The sequence below is a fragment of the Oncorhynchus mykiss genome, chromosome 12, assembly GCF_013265735.2.
Source record: "Oncorhynchus mykiss isolate Arlee chromosome 12, USDA_OmykA_1.1, whole genome shotgun sequence".
Taxonomy (NCBI): Eukaryota; Metazoa; Chordata; class Actinopteri; order Salmoniformes; family Salmonidae; genus Oncorhynchus; species Oncorhynchus mykiss.
In genome coordinates, this window is record NC_048576.1 from 74837505 (window position 1) to 74863580 (window position 26076).

At 44.1% G+C, this 26076-nt stretch overlaps 1 protein-coding gene across 2 annotated transcripts in view; it reads right to left on the reverse strand.

The window, feature by feature from the left end:
• Nucleotides 1–26076, reverse strand: part of LOC110538394 (serine/threonine-protein kinase WNK4) — a 99552-nt gene continuing 73476 nt past the window's right edge. For both annotated transcript variants that reach the window (XM_036938416.1, XM_036938415.1), the window contains 16 exons: nucleotides 21329–21417; nucleotides 20478–20697; nucleotides 19907–20321; nucleotides 18630–18829; nucleotides 17980–18050; nucleotides 16791–16917; nucleotides 16446–16562; nucleotides 14345–14518; nucleotides 11195–11249; nucleotides 7841–7972; nucleotides 5692–6587; nucleotides 5381–5474; nucleotides 4290–4902; nucleotides 3270–3475; nucleotides 3089–3183; nucleotides 1–2872 (listed from right to left, as the gene is read on the reverse strand). In XM_036938416.1, coding sequence (XP_036794311.1) covers nucleotides 2870–2872; nucleotides 3089–3183; nucleotides 3270–3475; nucleotides 4290–4902; nucleotides 5381–5474; nucleotides 5692–6587; nucleotides 7841–7972; nucleotides 11195–11249; nucleotides 14345–14518; nucleotides 16446–16562; nucleotides 16791–16917; nucleotides 17980–18050; nucleotides 18630–18829; nucleotides 19907–20321; nucleotides 20478–20697; nucleotides 21329–21417 — 3507 coding nt within the window. In that variant the 3' untranslated portion in view covers nucleotides 1–2869. The remainder of the gene's footprint in view (nucleotides 2873–3088; nucleotides 3184–3269; nucleotides 3476–4289; nucleotides 4903–5380; nucleotides 5475–5691; nucleotides 6588–7840; nucleotides 7973–11194; nucleotides 11250–14344; nucleotides 14519–16445; nucleotides 16563–16790; nucleotides 16918–17979; nucleotides 18051–18629; nucleotides 18830–19906; nucleotides 20322–20477; nucleotides 20698–21328; nucleotides 21418–26076) is intronic.

Here is a 26076-nt window from a genome sequence, read left to right on the forward strand (position 1 = left end):
TATGTTGAATTGTAATTTATTAGCAATATTTACAAATATGATTTAAGAAACAATCACACTTGAAAGGTAAAAAACAAAAGGTAAAGGCACAGAATCTGCATGGCAGTATGTTTTCTAGAAACACGATTGACAACAAAATAGAGCTCATGACATCCTAAATATATATTGTATATTTACTGTTGATGTCTTGATTTAGAAGAACACAATCTGAGTAATGTATTTCATGTGTTCTACTACAATCGTTCCCCATGTGCATACTTTAAGGCAAATAGCTCAGAATTCTTCACAGCTTCAGGTCTTTGTCATGAATCAAATAATTACCAACACTAAATGCGTAGGCACGCATACCGATTTAAAATATATAACTATACATCTTTACCCCGCTATTATTTATAGGTACGCAATTGGAAAGTGCATTGTATCAATCCATTGATTAAAATACGTTTTTAAAGTCCACTCTTTGCTTAGAAAATGAAGGCTGATAAGTGACACCCAGTATCTTTACTACTAGGCCCTAGAAAGTGAATAACAAATGAACAATGTGTAGTATGTTATAAGACCTTGAGTGTTTGTATACTGAACAACATTTTTAACGCAACATGCAACAATTTCAAAGATTTTACTGAGTTACAGTTCATATAAGGAAATCAGTCAAATGAAATGAATTCATTAGGCCCTAATCTTTGGATTTCATTTTAAAAAATGGGTCTCGCAATGGGCCTCACGATCTCGTCACGGTATTTCTGTGCATTTAAAATTGCCATCGATAAAATGCAATTGTGTTCGTTGTCCATAGCTTATGCCTGCCCATAACATAACCCCACCGCCACCATGGGACACTCGGTTCACAACGTTGTAATCAGCAAACCACGCAAGCCACGACGCCATACACGTGGTATGTGGTTGTGAGGCTGGTTGGATGTACTGCCACATTCTCTAAAACGAAGTTGGAGTCGGTTTAAATTCATGTTAAATGCTCTGGCAACAGGCCTGGTGGACATTCCTGCAGTCAGCATGCCAATTGCACATGCCCTCAAAACTTGAGACATCTGTAGCATTGTGTTGTGTGACAAAACTTTCACATTTTAGTGACCTTTTATTGTTCCCAGCACAAGGTGCACCTGTGTAATGATTGTGCTGTTTAATCAGCTTCTTGAAGGATGAAGGAGGCTGGAATATCTTGGCAAAGGAGAAATGCTCACTCACCGGGATGTAATCAAATGTCATTTTAGAGAACTAAGCTTTTTGTGCATATGGAACATTTCTGGGATCTTTTACTTCAGCTCATGAAACATGGGACAAACACTTTACATGTTGCGTTTATATTTTTGTTCAGTGTACGTTCAATAAAGTGACATTTAGTTTTTCATGCACCATGTGTGATTTGTGTTGCTTCATGAACATTTGTTTACACCAAATACGGCTCTGATGTTTTGCAGATACCTGCAGGCAGCTTGGATTGACTCTTATTTAGGTGTACTTGATTTAGTTCGCCAAGCACACCAAGTAAGCGGAGCTGCAAAATGGAAAACTGCTTACCTGACTTGCCGGTCAATACATGAGATAGATGCATATTTGTCCATCCCATTCCTTATGCAATATTATAAACCATACAAATACATTGTTTTGAGGCAATGATTACATCTCATCCTGCTAAAGCTATCTTATCTCCTGAGCAGACATATGCAGCGTTTACCGTGAATACAGTCTCCGTGACCGCAGGAACATTGCCTTTAGTTGTCAATCGCAACATTAAGCAGATCTTCAGCACTTCGGATTGAATAGGGTCATATTGTATTAAGAGGAGTTCCTGCTTGCAGCAGTTGGATGACGAAGTGCAGGAGAGAGCAGGGCTTCTGGGACGTGTTTTCCAGGGATAGCACAGGCAGCATCCGCATAAGAGCACACACAGAAACACACACCTTAAGCCTTCCTATCCTCACTTTCCATTTGACCTGACGCTACACACAGCTATATAAGCTTAGCATCCTTAAGATCGGGAGGGGGACTTCCTTGGCTTAGTGTCACAATACTAACTCATGGTATTGCACATGAACCAGATGGCAGATAGGGTGCTTTGGTGCTCTGACAATGGGATCCTTATCTATCGTCATTAGGAGGAGTGTTTAGTGAGGCCCATCGTGTGGATGACCATGGCCTTTTCTCATTTGGGAAAACGTCCTTCCTCCAACCTCACCTCCGTCCTCTCTCCTCCGTGACTCAGAAACTGATATGTGGTCGAGGCGAACAGAAGTGTGTTCTTCCTCCTTGTTAGCCATCTTTCATAGATGATAGTCATGTGTGTCCTACCCGAGTCCTTCACCGAATAATTTAGAAATCTGCCACACCCCCTTTGAATCAGCTTTAGTTTTTTGATGGAGAAAAGCTTGCACATGTTTACAAACAATATGCTACTTGTAGTTGTATCTATAAAATGTCTTGAACAACTAACTTCATTTGTTTTTATCACTCTACACATTTATTTTGGGATCCACCCCTGTAAACATAATTTGCCTGAGTGGAGAAGAAGTCTAATTTCTTACAAGCTCATTTTCGTCCTCGTTCACTCTCCTTGCTACCTCTCCACAATTACCTTTTTCAAAAGGAGGCGAGAGAGGAGAGAGGACAGAGGAAAGAGGACGCAGGAGTTGAGCAAATCCAATTGAGAAAAGGCCCATGTCTTCTGGCCATCCGGTTTCCCCATCCCAAGGCTCAGGCTGGGAGCTATCTGTTCAGCACTGGGCTTGGCAACTTATTGGTCATCATTGGGCTCCCTCTCTTCCTGGTTGGTGGTTGGGAGGGGAGGCGGCTGGCCACAGTATCACCTGCCCCAACCCCCTGTCCTCCAGATCACACAGGGAGACTAGTCTCACTAGTAGGAGAGAAGTTAGAGGTCAGAGGGCGTAGTGTGTTCACCAAGTAACCAAGCAGGTTTACAAAGAAAAACCAAGGTGACTACACTAACATATTATTTTCATCACTGCACAGGTTTTTAGAAGGATTACACCTGTCAAAATGTTCTACGTTATTGTTCACACTGACAAGATCAGAGTTCAGTGATCATGGGTCAGACAGGGTGCTGGCTCACCATCCGGTTGTAGTCGGGGGCAAAGGTCACCCCTTTACTGGACCTCTCCTGAGAGCCACTGCTGCTGCCACTGACTGAGTTTTTACGCATGATCCCTGTGTTTGTAAGACATGGAGGGAATAGCTAAGTCATAACGAACTCCCAACCAGACAGCAACATAACTACTACAATACCAACTGACCTGCAGGGGGCAGTATATCCAGTCTCTGCAGGCTGTTCCTACGCGAGCCGGGGTAGTTGCCGCTCTTGGAGAGGCGCCTCTGGCGGTTGTTGAGCATCGCGGCAGGGGGCATGATGCCAGGGGGAGGCACCTTTCCCATTTGCTCATACAGCGCCTCAATCTCCCTCTTCTGAGTGAGCTGGAGGGCCTGCGCCTCTGACAGGTGCCTGAGAGAAAGAGAGAAAGAGAGAGAGAACAGAGAGAGAGAGAACAGAGAGAGAGAGAGGGAGGAAGGACAGAGAGGGGGAAGGGAGTAGAAGAAGAAAGAGAGAGAAAGGGCACAGAACATGAATAGAGGACAAGGAGGAGAGAATACAAGAGAGTGAATGGGACAGGGAAAGAGTTGAGAAAGGAGAAGATGGTCAAGGTAAGGGGCAAAGAAGGGGTAAGAAGAGTTTTATTAAGTTAGCTTGAATTGGTGTTTGTATTTTGACAGTCAGGTCGTAAATTTGGAAGATCATTTTGGTTTAATGACCATTTGGTGTTGTCAAACCAAGTTCTAAGAATGTTCAAAACCTTATGTCATGCTCTAATGATGACAGTGGAGGCTGGTGGGAGGAGCTATAGGAGGACAGGCTCATTGTAATAACTGGAATGGAATAAATGGGACGGTATCAAACATATGGAAACCGCACGTTTGACTCCGTTCCATTGATTCCATTTCAACCATTACAATGAGCCCATCCTCCTATAGCTCCTTCCACCAGCCTCCACTGAATGACAATGCTTATGACCTTATTACACATGTTGATGTCAACAGTTCTTTGAAGTCTTTTTAATTCAACTAGAGTGATAAAGACACACCTCTACTTCCTATCAACAGTGTGGCCATAACTCGTTTGTTTTGTTTTGGAGGACTGCGGAGGAACCGGTGACCTTGATTGGTGGACTAACGTTTTGTACTTTGACTGTGTGTTTGTTCACAACCTCAGAGACTTAACTTCAAAAACAGAAATGGTGCGCCTCCTCTCCTCCACTCACCTGTCCCTGAGTTCCTGTAGCTCCTCGCACATATCCTCGTTCTCGCTCTCTGTCTCGTCACTGCTGACATACGAGGCGCTGCGCGTGTAGCTCATCCAGGGCTGGTTTAGGTTGCTCCCGCTAAACTGGGGGCTCCCCGCTGTACCCTCCCACAGGCTCAGGCTCAGCCTCCGGCCCCCCCTTCTCCTCAGCTCCTCCTCCTCATCCTCCTCTCCCTCCTTTTGCTCCTTGTCGAGCTCCTTGTCGGGCTCCTTGTCTGGCTCCTTGTCGGGCTCCTCCTCACTCTTCTGCTGGTCCTCCTGCTCTGTCTGCTTAGGGCCTCCAGGCAAGGAGTGGGTGATGTCTAGGTTACACAGGGGCCCGCCTGGGGATCGCTGGGGAGGGGACACAGTTACAGTGCTAATGCTGCTTTCTGATTCGCCCCCCTGCTCCTCGGTGCTGGTATCAGATTCACTGTCCCGGGAGGAAGGGCTGCTGCTAACGGTGACAGTGGGCGGGGTTTGGTGTTGTGGGTGGGTTTCGGGAGGATCCTGGGCTGGGCTAGCGGAGGCTGCAGGGATCTCTCTGCTGGGTGTGACTTGGAAACGGCCGACGGTAACTGTAGGCTTTTTCTCTGTTGGAGGGAGAGAGAGAGAGAGAGAAGAAGAGAGCGGGGGAGAGTGAGAGTTATTTCACATTACGTATTATAATGGTGTCTAGAAAGTCATTGACATCAAGCCAGCCTACTCATCTACACAACAAAGTATTTCTCATCAAAGTTCATACTACAGGTTGGGCACTTGGGGGGCAGACTTAACTGTACAATGATTTAAGTAATGTTGCTTGAGAGAGTACCTTGGGGTCATACAAGTACACAGTAAAAAGTGAATTGATAAATTAATGATCCACAGTATCGTATATTAAGTTGCCATGGACACAGCAGGTGCAAAAATACAATGTGGTTTTTCCTGACATATCGGCTACCTTGGAAACAGACAGTGCTTTAAAAATGTACATGAATTAAAAATGAATTGACGTGATTGACTATTATTAGCTCATCATGCCAAATGCATACACAATGAAAAGGTGTATGGCATGGAGAGAGAGCTTACCCTCAGAGATAGGTGATAGTCTGTTTTTGGCAGCGTTAGCTCCCGACTCTGACACCACCAGGGTGGAAGAGGTTCTTAGCCTGGGTGAAGACACCTGCAGGGTAAAATAACAACATTTTTTCAGCTTTACCAGCTCAGTACTGTAATAATACACTGTGCCAAAACATGTTACAGGCGTGTCTAATCTATACAACACTGTAGAGGAACAGGTTTGAGGTTTTAAAGGTAAGGCAACACAGGTTGAAGCAAATTCATATCCTACAGTATACACTTCTTCATGTATATGAGCACATATTTATTAAGTGACTCACGGTGCTCTGTGGGCTGTCTGGAGCTGAGGAGGAGGGGGAGCTGGTGATAGAGGTGGAGGCTGAGCTGTCTGTCTGCTCCTGGAACCCCACCCTGGGCCCCAGCTGGCAATACATCTGGGGACTCGCCCTGGATCCTGGAGGAGAGAGGCTGGAGCCAGCTTGCCTGAAAGCAGTCCCATCCACTAGCCCGCCAGGCTGGGGTGACCCTGGGGCTACGTTGGTTTTCAACAGGCTCTGTTGGTGCAGAGCCTGGGTGTCTGCATACTGCTGGTACATGTCCAGATACTGGCCTGCTGTTATCTGGCCCTTGGGTTGGTAGGAGCCCTCCCCTGGCATCAGCTGGGGAGGGCCAAACATGGAGGGGTGGTAGGAGCCAGACTGGGCTGGGTTCAGACCGCTGGGCATGGAGGTGGGGGGCATGAAGGACTGGGCCACGCTCATGGCCAGGGACAACACGTTGGCCAGGGAAAAGAGGGGCTGGTTGTGGCTGTTTGGGGGCCACATGCCTGGGTTCTGCTGCTGTTGAGCTGGAGGGGTAGGCTGGGGGGTACTGCCCACTACCTCACTGCTCAGAGGTAACATTTCACCCCTCTGCTGCTGCCCTGGGGTGGCCGGCTTGGCCGGGGAGGAGGAAGGGGATGGGGAAGAGGAGGAGAGGTTGGAGTTGCTTAGGACCCGGTGGAGGGTCTCGGGGGTGAAGGGGGCGCTGGCGGGCATTGAGGAGTTCTGGGTGACAGGGTAAGGGAAGGGGAAGTGGGTGTTGTGGACATAGGGGTGCTTGGGGTACTGCTGGGGCAGGGGAGGCAGCTGATTGAGGGGCATCACGGGGGGCACGGCCTCGGGGTGGGAATACTGGGGGTAATGGGAAGCAGGCGGGTGGAAGGTCTGGGAAGAACCTGGAAGACACATAAGGAATATTGGGATTAGACTCATAAGTAGGGCAACAATCTGACGTATGACTGGTTGAATGGGTTCCATCCACAAACAGAATAAAGACCTGTTCTAAAGAGTTTATGTTATGTAGACATCATTCCCTTCTGCCTAGCACCACATCTAAAGTAACCAATCAGTTATTTACAACATAAATCAAACTGGACCACATGAGGAAAGACCTATTTTCACTCAGATACAGTGACACAGTGTTGGTTACATTCGCTTTTCCTCTCACAAATGTAGATACTTCCTTCCTTTTTCAATCTTACCAATGGACAGAGATATAATTCTGCAGTACAACTTCAGCTCAGTTAAGCACAGGTTCCCATGAAATCATGGCAGTCAAAAGGAAATTTGACTCGCCCAGAGTGTCAAAAGTAATTACAGAAAACAAAAATAAACAAAAGCTAAAAATGTGTCAATGATGGATGGATTATGTAACTCACTAAACTCCTCTTTCACATTGCAGCTGCATATAAACCTCACACCTGTTAAAAGAGACTGAATGGCAACTCTAAGTGGAGCTGAGACAGAGAGGGAAAATCCCCACTGTATCGGTCAGTAAACATTCTGAGAGAGCAACTGGAGGGGGGGAGGAGAGAGAGAATGAGAGAATAAGAGAGGGCATTCAGGCCTGAACCGTCCCCCCTCTGGGTGGTTGAGGTAAATACCCAGGGGATCCTGCTGTGGGGCGAACTCCGACTGTGAGGTGCCTGAGAGGAGGAAGTGACGCACAGTGCTGGCTGATAGCACTCTGCTCTACAGTAAACCTGAACACTAGAGGTGAGTGGGTGTGTCTGAGTGGGGATACCAGTTCTTCGAATAACCTTATGCCCATATAGAGTATCACATGTTTTGACTCCAATTGCCAGACGGCATATTGTTTCTAATGGAAATCTTCTTTCCTTCTTATTCTGCCTATCTCAATGCCTGATTGGTAAACATATATATACTTTGGCAATATCAAAGTATATCAACACCACTGCTCAGTCTACTACTGTAATAAGCATTCAAAGTCTAAGACTCAAAGTCTGATGTCTGAAGGGGAAAAAAACAGTGTTTGTTGTTTGCAGTAACTCTTTTGTTATTGTAACATCCCAAACGGACATGGCAGTTTCACCTATTAAGGATTCCAGCTATAAATGAAAGGTTTTTGTTTCTGTGGTTGATGGTGAGCAGCCAGACAGTTTTTCTGGTGTTGGAGTGTGGTACGTACTTGACGTGGTCTGGAAGGACTGAGAGCGGAGGGGGCGAACAGAAGGGACTGCCTTTGGGTCGATGTAGAAGTCTCCAACAGGCGCCACAGGAGACGAGCCTCGGAGCTGAGCAACGCTGCCCTCAGCAAAGTCTGGCTCAGAGAGACAAATAAACCCTTAAACATGCGCAGATACACAGAAGTGACATTGATCATACCGTATCTATATGTGATGGACGTCACTGTGCTGCTTAGGTTACCAATTCAACTCAGTTGATTGATTGATTGATGTTATTACCAGGTTAAAAAAGTACATATACACACAGTACATACATTTACAAACGTGACAGGGATAGTGCAATAAAATCAGATAACTATTTCCATTATGGCCCCTAAAGTACAACATTATAGTTAGACATACAGTGCCTATAGAAAGTCTACATCCCCTTGGATTTCTTCACATTCTATTGTGTAACAAAGTGGGATTCAAATGGATTTTATTGTCATTTGTTGTCAACGATCTACACAAACTACTCTAATGTCAAAGTGGAAGAAAATCTTTGACAAATGTTAGAATTTAATGAAATATAAAACACTCATACAGTGGGGCAGAAAAATATTTAGTCAGCCACCAATTGTGCAAGTTCTCCCACTTAAAAAGATGTGAGAGGCCTGTAATTTTCAACATAGGTACACTTCAACTATGACAGACAAAATTAGAAAGACAAATCCAGAAAATCACATGGTAGGATTTTTAATGAATTTATTTGCAAATTATGGTGGAAAATAAGTATTTGGTCCCCTACAAACAAGCAAGATTTCTGGCTCTCAAAGACCTGTAACTTCTTCTTTAAGAGGCTCCTTTGTTCTCCACTCGTTACCTGTATTAATGGCACCTGTTTGAACTTGTTATCAGTATAAAAGACACCTGTCCACAAACTCAAACAGTCACACTCAACTCCACTATGGCCAAGACCAAAGAGCTGTCAAAGGACACCAGAAACAAAATTGTAGACCTGCACCAGGTTGGGAAGACTGAATCTGCAATAGGTAAGCAGCTTGGTTTGAAGAAATCAACTGTGGGAGCAATTATTAGGAAATGGAAGACATACAAGACCACTGATAATCTCCCTCGATCTGGGGATCCACGCAAGATCTCACCCCGTGGGGTCAAAATGATCACAAGAAAGGTGAGCAAAAATCCCAGAACCACACGTGGGGACCTAGTGAATGACCTGCAGAGAGCTGGGACCAAAGTAACACAGCCTACCGTCAGTAACACACTACGCCGCCAGGGACTCAAATCCTGCAGTGCCTGATGTGTCCCCCTGCTAAAGCCAGTACATGTCCAGGCCCGTCTGAAGTTTGCTAGAGAGCATTTGGATGATCCAGAAGAAGATTGGGAGAATGTCATATGGTCAGATGAAACCAAAATATAACTTTTTGGTAAAAACTCAACTCGTCGTGTTTGGAGAACAAAGAATGCTAAGTTGCATCCAAAGAACACCATACCTACTGTGAAGCATGGGGGTGGAAACATCATGCTTTGGGGCTGCTTTTCTGCAAATGGACCAGGACGACTGATCCGTGTAAAGGAAAGAATGAATGGGGCCATGTATCGTGAGATTTTGAGTGAAAACCTCCTTCCATCAGCAAGGGCATTGAAGATGAAACGTGGCTGGGTCTTTCAGCATGACAATGATCCTAAACACACCGCCCGGACAACGAAGGAGTGGCTTCGTAAGAAGCATTTCAAGGTCCTGGAGTGGTCTAGCCAGTCTCCAGATCTCAACCCCATAGAAAATCTTTGGAGGGAGTTGAAAGTCCATGTTGCCCAGCAACAGCCCCAAAACATCACTGCTTTAGAGGAGATCTGCATGGAGGAATGGGCCAAAATACCAGCAACAGTGTGTGAAAACCTTGTGAAGACTTACAGAAAACGTTTGACCTCTGTCATTGCCAACAAAGGGTATATAACAAAATATTGAGATAAACTTTTGTTATTGACCAAATACTTATTTTCCACCATAATTTGCAAATAAATTAATTAAAAATCCTACAATATGATTTTCTGGATTTTTTTTCTCATTTTGTCTGTCATAGTTGAAGTGTACCTATGATGAAAATTACAGGCCTCTCTCATATTTTTAAGTGGGAGAACTTGCACAATTGGTGGCTGACTAAATACTTTTTTGCCCCACTGTACCTTGATTAGTATTCACTCCCCTGAGTGTTGCTACATGTTAGAAACACATTTGGCAATGATTACAGCTGTGAGTCTTCATGGGTAAGTCTCATATGAGCTTTGCACACATGTATTGTGAAATATTTGCCAATTATTATTTTCAAAATTCTTCAAGCTCTGTCAAGGGTGTTGGGGATCATGACTAGACAGCAATGTTCAAGTTTTGCCATAGATTTTCAAGCAGATTTAAGTCAAAACTGTAACTTGGCCACTCAGGAACATTCACTGTCTTCTTTGTAAGCAACTCCAGTGCAGACTTTTTTTGTATTGTAGGTTATTGTCCTGTAAAGCAGGTTTTCCTGTGCTTAGCTCCATCCCATTTTATTCATCCTGAAAAACTACCCAGTCTTTGCCGATGTCAAGCATACCCATACGATGATGCAGACACCACCATACTTGAAAATAAGGAGGCAGTTACTCAGTGATGTGTTGTGTTGGATATGCCCCAAACATAAGGCGTTTGCATTTAGGCCAAAAATTGTAGCCCTGTGTTGTGGTTTCTTTGCAGTATTACTTTAGTGGCATGTTGCATACATCTGCATGTTTTGGAATATTTGTATTCTGTATATTTGTACTCTTCTTTTCACTCTGTTATTTAGGTCATTATTGTAGAGTCACTATAATGTTGTTGATCCATCTTCAGTTTTCTCCCAACACAGCCATTGAACTGTAGTCGTCGCTGTAAAATCATCAACGTCTGATTTGTTATTGTTACCCATCTCCCAATCACTGCCCTTCTTTATGAGGCTTTCAAAAAGCTCCCTGGTCTTTGTAGTTGAATCTGTGGTTGAAATTCAATACCTGACTGAGGGACCTTACAGATGTTGTATGTATGGGGGACAGAGGAAGGGGTAGTCTAAACTGAGGGGGTAAATACTTATGCAACGACTACATTTTAGTTATTAAACTTCTACTAATTTGTAAAAATGTGTCAAATTTTCTTTTCCCTTCGACATTAGAGTATTTTGTGTAGATCAATGACAAAAACATACAATTAAATCTATTTCAATCCCACCTTGTAACGCAACAAAATGTGAAAGAAGTTCAAGGGGGTGCAGAACTTTCTATAGGCACTATAGAAACATACATCTATACATATATTCCACATGCACACAGGGAATCTTCCTTACCGGGCAAAGATGAAGAGGAATGTGTGCGTTCCAGTCCATGTGCATGTAAGTTTGGCTGAAATACAATCACAAAGCAAGTCAACCAATCAACTGTTAAAATCACTGTTAAACCTAAACCCAGGGCCTTAAAGTTGTTGTTCATTGTAAGTGGGACCAACAAGTGCACAACTTACAAAACAACAACAGACAAAACCAACCATCTGTCTCAGGGGTGCATATCTCTGGTCTTTGAGTTCTCCAGTCGTGCTGATTCGATTTTTCACCAGGCAGTTGATTGATGTTACTGACTGGATGGAGAGTGCAAATACCTCCTTTCCCAGATAGAAATCCATCCCATTGTTAAATTCAAGGTGAAAATCAGGACTGTGGCCCTCAAGGACTGGAGGTGTGCACCACTTACAGTGGGGAGAACAAGTATTTGATAACATGCAAAATCGGCAGTGTTTCCTACTTACAAAGCATGTAGAGGTCTGTAATTTTTATCATAGGTACACTTCAACTGTGAGAGACGGAATCTAAAACAAAAATCCAGAAAATCACATTGTATGATTTTTAAGTAATTCATTAGCATTTTATTGCATGACATAAGTATTTGAAACATCAGAAAAGCAGAACTTAATATTTGGTACAGAAACCGTTGTTTGCAATTACAGAGATCATACGTTTCCTGTAGTTCTTGACCAGGTTTGCACACACTGCAGCAGGGATTTTGGCCCACTCCTCCATACAGACCTTCTCCAGATCCTTCAGGTTTCGGGGCTGTCACTGGGAAATACAGACTTTCAGCTCCATCCAAAGATTTTCTATTGGGTTCAGGTCTGGAAACTGGCTAGGCCACTCCAGGACCTTGAGATGCTTCTTACGGAGCCACTCCTTAGTTGCCCTGGCTGTGTGTTTCGGGTCATTGTCATGCTGGAAGACCCAGCCACGACCCATCTTCAATGCTCTTACTGAGGGAAGGAGGTTGTTGGCCAAGATCTCGCGATACATGGCCCCATCCATCCTCCCCTCAATACGGTGCAGTCGTCCTGTCCCCTTTGCAGAAAAGCATCCCCAAAGAATGATGTTTCCACCTCCATGCTTCACGGTTGGGATGGTGTTCTTGGGGTTGTACTCATCCCTTTTCTTCCTCCAAACATGGCGAGTGGAGTTTAGACCAAAAGCTCTATTTTTGTCTCATCAGACCACATGACATTCTCCCATTCCTCCTCTGGATAATCCAGATGGTCATTGGCAAACTTCAGACGGGCCTGGACATGCGCTGGCAATGGTTTTCTTTGAGACTGTGGTCCCAGCTCTCTTCAGGTCATTGACCAGGTCCTGCCGTGTAGTTCTGGGCTGATCCCTCATCTTCCTCATGGTCATTGATACCCCACGAGGTGAGGTCTTGCATGGAGCCCCAGACCGAGGGTGATTGACCGTCATCTTGACCTTCTTCCATTTTCTAATAATTGCGCCAAAAGTTGTTGCCTTCTCACCAAGCTGCTTGCCTATTGTCCTGTAGCCCATCCCAGCCTTATGCAGGTCTACAATTTTATCCCTGATGTCCCTACACAGCTCTCTAGTCTTGGCCATTGTGGAGAGGTTGGAGTCTGATTGAGTGTGTAGACAGGTGTCTTTTATACAGGTAACAAGTTCAAACAGGTGCAGTTAATACAGGTAATGAGTGGAGAACAGGAGGGATTCTTAAAGAAAAACTAACAGGTCTGTGAGAGCCGGAATTTTTACTGGTTGGTAGGTGATCAAATACTTATGTCATGCAATAAAATGCTAATTAATTACTTAAAAATCAATACAATGTGATTTTATGGATTTTTGTTTTAGATTCCGTCTCTCACAGTTGAAGTGTACCTATGATAAAAATTACAGACCTCTACATGCTTTGTAAGTAGGAAAACCTGCAAAATCGGCAGTGTATCAAATACTTGTTCTCCACACTGTATATACACTGAACAAAAATATAAATGCAACATGTAAAGTGTTGGTCCCATGTTTCATGAGCTGAAATAAAAGATCCCAGAAATGTTTCATATGCACAAAAAGCTTTTTCTCTAAAATGTTGTGCACAAATTTGTTAATTTCCCTGTTAGTGAGCATTTCTCCTTTGCCAAGATAATCCATCCACCTGACAGGTGTGGCGTATCAAGAAGCTGATTAAACAACATGATCATTACACAGGTGCACCTTGTGCTGGGGACATTAAAAGGCCACTCTAAAATGTGCAGTTTGGTCACACAACACAATGCCACAGATGTCTCAAGTTTTGAGGGAGCGTGCAGTTGGCATGCTGACTGCAGGAATGTCCAACAGAGCTGTTGCCAGAGAATTTCATGTTCATTTCTCTACCATAAGCCGCCTCCAATGTTGTTTTAGTGAATTTGGCTGTACATCCAACCGGCCTCACAACCAGCCCACAAGTAAGCACACCAGCTCAGGACTGCCACATCTGGCTTCTTCACTTGCGGGATCATATGAGGAGGGGGAGGGGTGGTGCTGAGGGACTATTCCTGTCTGTAACAAAGCCCTTTTGTTGGGGAAAAGTCATTCTGATTGGCTGGGACTGGCTCCCAAGTGGGTGGCCCTATGCCCTCCCAGGCTCACCCCTGCCCAGTCATGTGAAATCAATAGATTAAGTCCTAATGAATTTATTTCTAGTGACTGATTTCCTTATATGAACCCAAACTCAGTAAAATTTTTAGAAATTGTTGCATTCATGTTGCATTTATGGTTTTGTTCAGTATAGATGGTTGGTTATGTAACTATTTTGTAACTATTGGTTTTGTAACCATGCCAACAATGGGCAGCTTATTAACAGTATTTCTACTTGCACATCATCATATGCACATCTATCACTCCAGTATTAATTTGCTACAATTGTAATTACTTCACTACTATGGACTATTTATTGCCTTACCTCCTCACGCCATTTGCACACACTGTATATATACTTTTTCTATTGTGTTATTGACTGTACGTTTGTTTATTCCATGTGTACTCTGTGTTGTTGTTTGTGTCGCACTGCTTTACTTTATCTTGGCCAGGTCGCAGTTGTAAATGAGAACCTACTTGGTTAAATAAAGGTGAAATAAAAAAATAAAAAAACCTGGCATCGTGGCACTGACCAATGATGTATATTTCTATGGCACTGACCTGCGAGGCGGACAAGGTGCCCACTTCGCTGAGGTAGGGGTAGAGCTGGTGGGCAGCGTCCCCCAGACTCAGGGGCTCGCCCCTCCTCATCAGGGCCTCTGCACGCTTGATGATGTCACGCATGCGGTAGATGAAGCCCTCCTGCTCGGAGGGAAGGATGAACTCATTGTGGACCTGAGGGAGTTAAATCAATCAGTCAATCAATCAGTGAATGAATCATTCAATCAATAAAACAGATATGAGTGAGGGAACAGTTAGATTTGACAGATTTGGCGATTGAGACAAACACGGACACAGATGGACAAAGTTAGGGAAGAAAGATTTTGAACGTGAGTCAACAATCATCTTCACTTGTTGTTGACAGGATTTCATAACAGACACCCACTTAGCCTAGCCGCTATGGGAGTCTATAGCCATGTATCAGGGCAACAACTTAGGCAGATGGCTATTGGAGCAGTGAGTCGATAGCTTTCATACACACTAGTTTTGAAACTAGTTTCTTTCGCAGGTCTTGAAATTCCAAGTGCATTGTACAGGTAACTGCCAAAATAAAGTGGAACATCAACATAAAGTGTCTTAATAGGGTGTTGCGCCACCATTCTGCCATAAGAAATGTAATAATTTGGTGTTTTGTTGATGGTAGCGGAAAACACACTCGGACACCGCTCCAGAATCTCCCATAAGTGTTCAATTGGGTTGAGATGTAAGGGAGTGCGTAACTGGTGGCAGGGAAGTCAGGTGCAGGAGAGCAAAACTGGGTAATCAACGGAGAAGTTTTATTCATAAAACCACCGAAAACCAGAAAAGCAAACAAATGGGTACAAAACCCGTCGCGCACTAGAGAAAACGTGCACCTGAGAAAACGTGCACCTGAGAAAACGTGCACATGCACTTACAATACACAATCCCACACAAAGACTTGGGGGGAACAGAGGGTTAAATATACAACAAGTAATTGAGGTAATTGAAACCAGGTGTGAGGAAAAACAAGACAAAACACATGGAAAATGAAAAGTGGATCGATGATGGCTAGAAGACCGGCGACACCGACCGCCGAGCACCGCCCGAACAAGGAAAGGACCCGACCTCGGCGTAAGTCGTGACATGAGATCTGGTGAATGAGACAGCCATGGCATATGGTTTACAGTGTTTTCATGCTCATCAAACCATTCAGTGACCACCCGTGCCCTGTGGATGGGGGCATTGTCATCCTATGGGGCATAGCCATGCTAGCCAAAATAATGGCCTGCCCAGCATTTTTGTACATGACCTTAAGCATGATGGGATGTTAATTGCTTAATTAACTCAAGACCCACACCTGTGTGGAAGCACCTAATTTTAGTATACTAACATTTGAAGTGTTTCCATTATTTGGGCAGTTAATTTTGCTTATAGAACCAAAAAAAGATATAATACAAGTAATTTATCTCGTTTCAAGACACTTTTCAACATATGTTATATTATTTCATATTAAGGTAAAATATCTCAGAAAATATCTTCAAATAAGATAAAGTACTTGTATTAAGCCTTTTATAGGTTAAAATATGCAATCTGCCAATGATGTTAGATCATTTCCCTTGGTATGAATTATCACTCAATATAAGATATTTCGGCTTGTTTAGATTTCACTTTTTGCAAAGTGAAATCTAAACTGGTCTTGTCTTGTCTTGTTGTTCTCTGCAGTCTTTTTCAGCTTGTTTTAATCCCATCAACTCCATGATGTAAGCAACTGCTATGAAGTTTTAAGAACTAGGGAAATGTTCCCCCATTACTGGGGCATATTCAATCAAAACCGTTAACCATGCGTTCCCAGGGCCAAGGCCAAACAACATTCTTTCCAAAACTGTGAGAGATCTTGCTGGAATCCAAGGTCAGTTTCACTTTCCTTACATAGTAAACACTATTTCATTGATAGGATAATTAGATGTTATATTCTCAAGGAGCAAGCACAGTGTTCTTCTGTGTTCTCCGGGAAGTTATGGTTCTGTTTGAAAATCGGCCAATGTTTTGTAACACTGGATGGGATTACAGTAGCTCAGTGGATAAGAATTGGTTGAGTTGGAGATACGCGCATGCACGCACACACACACAGCGCACTCACCATGACAGCAGCAATGTCCTCCGGGTTGTCTCCGTCCAGATCAAACTTAAAGGTCACCATCTTACTGTTGTGAGTCTGGAGCTGACACTCCACGACCCGGTCCACTTTGTCAGACAACTGGAAGGACAGGAGAAAAACAAGTGTTTATCCACTCAGAACACGTAGCCACTTGACAAGACCAAGGATGACTTGGTCAAACAACAACACAGAGTACACATGGAATAAACAAACGTACAGTCAATCCTCTTTGTATGTGATTAATTCATTACAACAGACAAGACAAGACAAGACAAGACAAGACAAGACAAGACAAGACAAGACCAGACCAGACCAGACATTCCATACCCCAGTGATTCGTAAGCGTGAGCGGGCTCTCCTCCTGAAGAGCTTGGTACCGGTACGTTTGTTGGCACTCTTTTCTGATAGGCCCTCATTGCCATCACTCAAGCCTGACGTCACATCAGAGGCATAGCTGTGGGGATAATCAGGAAGTGGGTTATGACAACTGACCAGGAGATGTAACACTGTGTCCTTTTGTTATTGATAATACTAACTATTGCTATAAGAACACCTACACTACTACCACCACTACAAAAATGTTAACTACGAGCACTTGCAGTACCAATACAACTTCTACTACTGAAAGTACAACAACTACTACTAATGTCTACTTCTAATCTTATTTATACTACACAACTAATAATGAACTGGTTATTATTAATGAGGCTGCAGTGTATGACCAAACAAACCCCTGAGAGTCTTCTAACTCCTATTAAAAGGTTATTTCCATCCCACCCAGCTCCCAGAAGGAAAAGCCTATTAAGACCATTGACCTTCTCCCCCGAGACCATTATGGATTACAGTCAGAAAGGCACCTGAAGGGAAGGAAGTGCTCTGATGCCTCTTGCTCCACTCTCGTTCTAATTGCACACAGGAAATGGAGTGATTGGGGGACGAGGGCAGGGGGAGGATGGGGGAGAGAGAGAGAGAGTGTGTGTGTGTGTGTGTGTGTGTGTGTGTTAGGTGAGTCACACAGGAGAAAGGGAAGCACACTCCAATGGAGCGCTTTAAACAGACATTCACGTAGCATCATTCATCAAAGTGTTGTTCGCCACGTCAGACTTGCTGGCTATTTCCCATGGGGATAGAGAACCACACACAGGCTCTATAAAAGATTGCCTTCAAGTTCACACACACCTGTCCTGTTTTAATGAATACTACCGGAATTGTGTGTTAACTGCACGGATATCCACCCATTAGACAGAGAAGTAGTCCATTTTAGTTGTATTTATTTATTTAATTTAACATTTATTTAACTAGATAAAAGCAGCAAAGTGCTTGTATAGTGGTTGTATACTTCTATAGAACATTTGAAATGTTTGTTCCTTTGTTGGGCCTTTGTTGTCTTGAATGCAACACTGCCATACACACATCACATTATATTTAGATACTGGCCATGAGGTGTGTGGTGCAGGCCTTTGCCTTTCTTTATACCCTCATCATGGAAGAGGGGTTCTACATGTGTTTGGGTTACCTGTCGACAGGAGAAGAGAAACCACTGGCGTTTCCTGACTGGGGCATGATAGTGTTGGATACAGCGATACTCTGGGGGAGGGACAGAGGGTCAGAATAGCCTGTTGAGGTAGGGTGCTAAAATTACACACTCATGGCTATTCTGGGTATTAATGGATTATCCACTCATCACTCTAATCATAAACACATATCCCCGCTATATAACTAGTAGGGCCCAGAAACTTTCCTGGTAAGGTGTTGTGTAAGAGTTCTAACTGGATATAACACATTTTATAAACTGGCTGGTACGAGCCCTGAATGCTGATTGGCTGACAGCCATGGTATATCAGACCGTATACCATGGGTATGACAAAACATGTATTTTTTACTGCTTCAATTACATTGGTAACCAGTTTATAATAGCAATAAGGCACCTCGGTGGTTTGTGATATATGGCCAATATACTATGGCTAAGGGCGGTGTCCAGGCACTCCGCATTGCGTTGTGCATAAAAACAGCCCTTAGCCGTGGTATATTGGCCATATACCACACCCCCCGGGCCTTATTGCTTAAATATAACAGTTATAAGAAGTCATGATAATTAATATTTGGACTGTTGAGCTCTACATCCATAGAAATATAAACCTCAAGACCATCATACAGGCTACCTACCGAGGGGAAGCGGAGAGCCGGGATTGGTGGAGCGTCAGGGGGAGGAGCCTTGATGGCCAGGGTCTCGACATGAGGGATCTCCAGGGGCAACGGAACAGGAGTGATGGAGGAAGGGGCGGAGTTAATAGGAGGCTGGAGAGGGGAATCCCCGGGATCCTGGAAGCCAGAAGAGCTCAGGTAGCCGTCCATCTCGCAGTCGGCTGCCATGGAGACATCATGGTTAAAGGAAGGGAAGTGGGAGGGAAGAGACAGACAGGCGTTAACATGTTATCAATCTCTTCTTTATGTCATGTACCCCTGACTGTGTTCAACATATACTGTAAAGGATATGTCTTGTCTGGAAATAATGTATACTCAATGTTTCTTTTTATTTGTTAATGAAAGAAAAATCCTAACATGGCCTGAGGGAGGGGTCCTTTTTGGGCTCCACTAACAGGCACCGTGAGGGACGGCTACATGGATTAGCAGGGCTTGAGGGTAACCACAACAAATGGACAGAGGCACAACTGCAAAAGATTAGCCTACTTAAGAGATATATAAAAAAAAACACATGGGATCTACACAGGGCTATGTGGCACGTGCCCTAGGCAAAGTCTGTTGAGCCAACAGTTTCCAATACACGCTCCACTGATACCCCTTTAGCTGTACAGATATAAGGAAACGTGTGGGCCCATGCACACACATACACACACAGTGCGACTGTGATACTGTAATATGGAATCCAGGGCATGAGCATGTGAGCAATGAATGTTTGAAGCATGTTTTGGCTAAACCTTCCACATATATCAGCGAGTATGTGCCTCAGGTACTCATCTTGAAGGTTGTGTGAATAGGGTATCTGTGTTCTATATCTTGAAGGTTGTGTGAATAGGGTATCTGTGTTCTATATCTTGTTTACGGTAAGCTTGTGGACCATGCTTATCAATCTGTGTCATGCTTATAGGCCAGGCCAATGCACTTTGCATGTTGCCAAGACATGAGAAAGCTCGACTACATGCTGTCTGTGGGCAAATGTGTAGCTTCAGGAGCTCAGCTACGAAGCGACACAAGGTTGGGATAAATGTCTCTGCTATATATAACCATGTGATTGCACTATAGTGCAGCGGATCTCAAACCTCTCCTCAGGGACCCCCAGCCACTCCAGAGCTAGCACACCTGATTCAACTTGTTAACGAATCATCAAGCCCTTGAATAGATTAATCAGTTGAGCTAGTTCATGTCCGAGGGTCCCCGAAGGAGAGGTTTGAGAACCACTGGTATAGTGAGTGTATCCTCACATGTGGCAGAGGAGTAGCTGGCGTGTCTGATGTTGTAGTGCAGCCGCTGGTCTGCCTCCTGCTCCTCCGTCTCTGCTGTGAAGCTGGCGTTTATCCCCGAATCCACCGAGCCGTTAGCCACGGATATCACCGGCCTCGACACGGTCGGAGTGGGCGGAGTCTGGTCAGGGGGTGACGAGACAGGGGCGGGGTTGGGCGGTTTGATGGGAAGGGCTATTTGAGGTTTGGGGGTGGGCGGTTCTGGCTCGGGGGCCGACTCTGGTTCTTCCTCAATGACAGTTTCCTGTTGTTGGCGCAAGGCCTCCTCGGCTATCCGGCGCTGCTTCTCCCGCTGCCGCTTGATGGCGGTGGCGCGGTCCCGGATGGCTTTGGCCACCAGCTTGTAGTCTGCCTCACAGACGAAGCCCAGCACCACCTAGGGGGAGGGGAGGGGGGAGAGGATGAGGGAGAGGGAAGGAAAGGGGGTGGTGAGGGAGAAGATTAGGAAGAGGGAGGGTGAGAGCAATCAGTGAACTTGACACTTGAGATCCACAAAATGTGAAAGGGGTACAGAAATCCATCAACAACCCACCATCTCCTGGGCCACCTCCTCGGGTACATCCTTGTAGAGTTCAAACAGGAACTCGATGGCGTTGTTGTCCTTGTACTTCCCATGCAGCTTCTTGGTGTCATCCATACGCAGCCACAGCTTCAGGCCAGACTTCACCGTGTCATCCTCCTCCGCCAGCTCAACATGGACGCCATTGTTCTCCTTGAAGAAGATGTGTTCCAGCAGGTCTTGGATGGTGTACCTGGAGAGGCCACTGTTTTCTTAGTTCTATAATCCATTGAATTGAATATTACTGTATTTTCTGAGTCTGTTCTTTTTATAGTCATTAACTAAACATAAAAACAACAGTATTTTACTATAGGTGGGTGGATGTGGTGAGTCAGACTCTGTGCCACTTTAGACTATTGACACACAGCCAAAGGAGAGAGATTGATAGGTGTGTAATGTAATGTGCCCCTATTTAACAGCAGGTCAGGTATCATCTCATTGGAACCCCATGGGGCCTGAAACCTGACACCATTAACGATGGTCGATGTGTGTCACCCAGTTCCCTCGCCATAGTAATGTGGCAACATGTGAATTATGTTTGTCTGAAGTTGTTTCTCACTGTTATTTTTAGCTCATTTACACAGTTGTTGGCTGAGACTGATTCAATTTATTTTGTTCCAATGTCAGTGCCCTTAGATTAATGTTGGAGAGAGAGCGACAAAGGGTCTAGACAAACTAGCCTGACAGGTATAATATCCTTTGTCTAGGAGGAACAAATCTGTCTGTCTAATGTTTGCACACATTAAGAATACACACACACACACACACACACACACACACACACTTCAACCTAGAATCTATCCAAAATTATCTGATTACTCTACCTCTGGTCTGTATTTATGCGGATGCATCCCTCTATGATCCCTTTCAACTCAGGGACTTTTACTTTGAAGAAGCTGTCCGGCTTAATTCCCTGTGAGGAGAAAGAAGGAGGGGAAAAGAGGAACAGTTAGATATGTCACCGACGTCATTCACTCCACCATTTGGGAGAGGAGAGGACTGACGCAGGCAGAAGGACCCCTGAAGCGGAGTATGTGAGCAGAGTGGAGTTGGAACAGAGCGGCGAGTGGAGCGTGCCCAATTTGACTGGAGCGAGATTCCCAAAGGCTGGAGCTTCGGCCTTCGCGCCCGCTCCAGTAGAGCTCACTTCACGAGCTCGGGGCATGCCCGGCCCAGCATGCATTTGTAGTCTACTTGGGTGCTGCTATAACCCCTTGCTTTAGCTACTGTCATGGAGTTCCCTAAATATTTTCATAAAGAAACACACAGGTGCTAAATCAAGGTGACTTACAAAGATGAGGACCAAGAGCAAGAGAGGGAGTGTGGTGATGTAGTGTCCACAACTAAAGAATCATTGTGGAATCTGAAACTACACATTTCCCGAAAGCATGATGGTGTAGGCTACTTACTACATGCATATGCTAAAATAAAGGAATGAGGTGGATAGCTAATTAAGTGTGTCACTGTAGCAAAGTACTTCTAAACAAAAAATCTGATCTCGATCTCTTAAAAGATTCCTTCATTTTTTGTTTTATTATCGATACAATAGGCCATAATTGATTTTGTCCCAATAGGCCTGGCATATTCCAACTCTCAAGGACTTTTCTGTTTTGATTGAGACCGTATACCACGGGTATGACAAAACATTAATTTGTACTGCTCTAATTACATTGGTAACCTGTTTATAATAGTGATAAGGCAACTCTGGGGTTTGTGGTAGAAGACCAACATACCACGGCTAAGGGCTGTATCCAGGCACTCCGCGTTGCATCATGCATAAGAACAGTCCTTAGCCTGTTGAGCGCTTAATGTCCCTGACTCCTTACCAGCCTAGTGTGTCACATTCGCAAATGCTTCACAATTTTTTTCTTTGTAGCTATAGCCTTGAAATAATTGAAATAATACAGCCTAAATAATCATTTTTGTTCCTTCTTAGTCTCCCTTTCTGGCGCCTGACCTATTTAGTGTTAATATGCTGTTTAGTATGACATTTGAAATGCCTAGTATGCCTATTTGAAATGATGAGCGCTTCTTACATTCACCTTTTCATTCAAATCAAATCAAATGTATTGCTCACATACACGTGTTTAGCAGATGTTATTGCGGGCGTAGCGAAATGCTTGCATAAGGTTTGGTTTCAATACTTCAAAACCAAATGGTAGGTCCAGGTAGCCACAAAAAAAGATGGGTGTTGGTTAAATTGTGATTTTAATGAATGGAGCGAATTTGGATAGGCAGGTTTTTTCTTCTCTAAGCGCATAGAGGTTTTTAGTGGAGCGGTGGAAAGGACGTGGAGAGCCGAAGGAGTGCACTGCTCCATGAGCGGGATAGCCAACCGCTCAACTCCGCTCACCTACTCTGTCCTGAAGGAGCCAGGGTGATACGGGAGTGAGGAGTGAGGGACAATGTGGAGATTTTTCCCTAGCCTGCCCTACACCACTATGATGGATGGAATACTTTCTAAGTGTGTCTCTATGCTTCAGAGACACAGTAGATGTACATCCTCTATTCACATTGGTAGTTCTATATATATATATATATATATGGTAGTTTCTATATATATTATAAATGTCTAACTGGAGTTAAAGGTTTCGTTGTTATCAGTAACTTTAGGTCGTGATGTCATTGGTAACAGTTGCCCGAACACCCTGCCCAGGGGCACAATGTCAAAAAACAGGGTGTTCCCGTCAGAGACATTCTCTGTGGGCCATCGTCATAGAGTTCAGACATGGCTATGCACACAAACAAACACGAACAAATGCACCAACACACAAAAAAAGAAGGTTTGACTGTGTCCAAACCCATTCACTGTTTGGTTTCTCTCTGGATTCTACGGCCTGTTAGAACTAAAGGTTGAATGTGGTGAGAGAGTGGTGGTGTGTGTCAGAGTACTCCGGTGCTAGCCTGTTAGCTAATGGTTTTGTACACAAACACTCAGGTCATGATACATAATGTCCAAACCCACCCAGAGCATGCAGGTCTGTGTGGGTGCAGAGCACTGAGTACTAACTACCATGCGGTTTCCTAAAGGGCAGTCAGCTCATAACTCATGTTTATTTGGTTTAGACACAAATGTTCAGTGAAATAATACAAAATGTACAAAACCATCTAGGAGGATAGTGATGGGTGTAACAGGTGTCCATACAGTAGCTGTCGTGACCGGATACAAATAGAGTGAGACTTCCTATGGGGCTGTTAGCTAATAGCTAACGTAGCGTGAGCATGAATACCAAGAAGCAGTCATAGTACTACATAGTAGCCTTAGCCTGTGTGGAGGTCAATACAATGACTGGGTCACACAGGTAAATGGGATACTTCCTATAATGCTGTGTGTTAATACTTAGAGGTGATGCATGGCCAATATGCTCTTTAGGTTTATGAGGTAACTATCACCAGACACAGCACAGGGAGTTCCTACTGAACAATCTGCATGAACAAACACATTCACACACTATAAAGCCAATGTCACACACAGAACCACACGCGTATACAGACACGGCCACATCACTAGACCACAGGTCTTTTCAGTGAAAGGATGGGAAACATGGTGTGGGTGGAAAGAAGATAAACGCTTCAAGAGTTATTACCACAAGAAACGATTGAGTCATTCTCCCCTTTGAAGCTTCATGAACAGAACACACAGGTCTAGCAGAGAAGATGAACACATTTCATCGAGGTGATAAGACTCCCCGACAGAGGAAAATACCACTATTTCACAGTCTGTCGCCTCCATGGCCTCCACATTAAACAAGGCCTGGAGGGTCAAGGTCTGGAGTTACTGAGCGGAAAAGCAAGGTAAACCTCCTCCGTGTAAACTGTACGAGGAGGAAACAACAAGATGACGGCTAACGAGATACGAAATGGGAAGCCTGGTCCGCATTTATCACACACACACACAGACACAGAAATCGTTTAACACAGAGCACAGAGGGTGAGCGGAGTTGATCACAAGGTTTTCAGCAAAAGGAACCTGTCCGCACAAAGTGAGTGATGTAATGCAGCTTGTTTTTATTACAGAACTTTATTACAAGACTATAAAAACGAGGTGAGATTATATTGGATTAAAGAACACAGTGGCAAATTTGTGGAGGAACTTTAAGTTGCTCAACCGGTTCCATGTGACGAATAGTGTGAAATACGTAGCAGTAAAAATAAAAAATTGGAGACCAGTGTGATTTGAAAAATGTGTTTTTTTCCCCTAGTGGTGACGACAGTGGCCCCAAATGCTTCTATTTTCCCACTAAAGTGAGGGGAGGCAGCAGGACTTACTAATGGAAAATGGACTCTATCGAATTCTCTGGTGTTATCCGAGCAGATAATTACAGCGTTTAACTACGTCAGAGAAAAGGGAAGGGAAAACACATAATAACAAAACAAACAAGACATTCTAAGCAACAAAAATTGAGAAATAAAAAAGCTAAATGGTGTCCGTCTTAATGGCTGATATGAAAACCATCTGAAGACATGAATAAACCCTTCAGTCTTTAGAGAGGCTTTGGGAGGAGTCACAGAGCCTGCTCTGTACAGTGGCTTTTGTTGGTGGTGACATCAGCCTCTAACACAAACAAACAGTGACCTTGTGTAATGAGATGAAAAGACCCCATTTTCCATTGTGCTATAGCTTCTTGACTTCTAGCACTCAGAAAGCCCTTTGAAAAATGGCTTGATGTGGATGCTTTAATCTTCTCACGTAAAATAAATAAATGACGATCAAATTGAAAATGTTTCCCATGGAAATACTATGACTTGATGACTGAAGTTTTATGAGCAGACCAATGCAAAGTTATTGCACTTCTGGCCTTTTTAATACAAAGCTTACAGGCTGGCTCCCTGCTGCTAAAACAAGGGTATAATGCTAGTGGTTCTGAGAACAAAACTAGAGTAGAACCATAATCTAACTCAGTCAGGGAAGCGTATGTATAGTGGGGCAAAAAAGTATTTAGTCAGCCACCAATTGTGCAAGTTCTCGCACTTAAAAATATGAGAGAGGCCTGTAATTTTCATCATAGGTACACTTCAACTATGTCAGACAAAATGAGAAAGAAAATCCAGAAAATCACATTGTAGGATTTCAAGGACCTTGAAATGCTTCTTCCTTCGTTGCTCGGAAGGTGTGTTTGGGATCATTGTCATGCTGAAAGACCCAGCCACGTTTCATCTCCAATGCCCTTGCTGATGGAAGGAGGTTTTCACTCAAAATCTCATGATACATGGCCCCATTCATTCTTTCCTTTACATGGATCAGTCATCCTGGTCCCCTTTCAGAAAATCAGCCCCAAAGCATGATGTTTCCACCCCCATGCTTCACAGTAGGTATGGTGTTCTTTGGATGCAACTCAGCATTCTTTGTCCTCCAAATACGACGAGTTGAGTTTTTACCAAAAAGTTATATTTTGGTTTCATCTGACCATATGACATTCTCCCAATCTTCTTCTGGATCATCCAAATGCTCTCTAGCAAACTTCAGACAGGGCTTGGACATGTACTGGCTTTAGCAGGGGGACACGTCAGGATTTGAGTCCCTGGCGGCGTAGTGTGTTGCTGATGGTAGGCTTTTCCCCCCGTGTGGTTC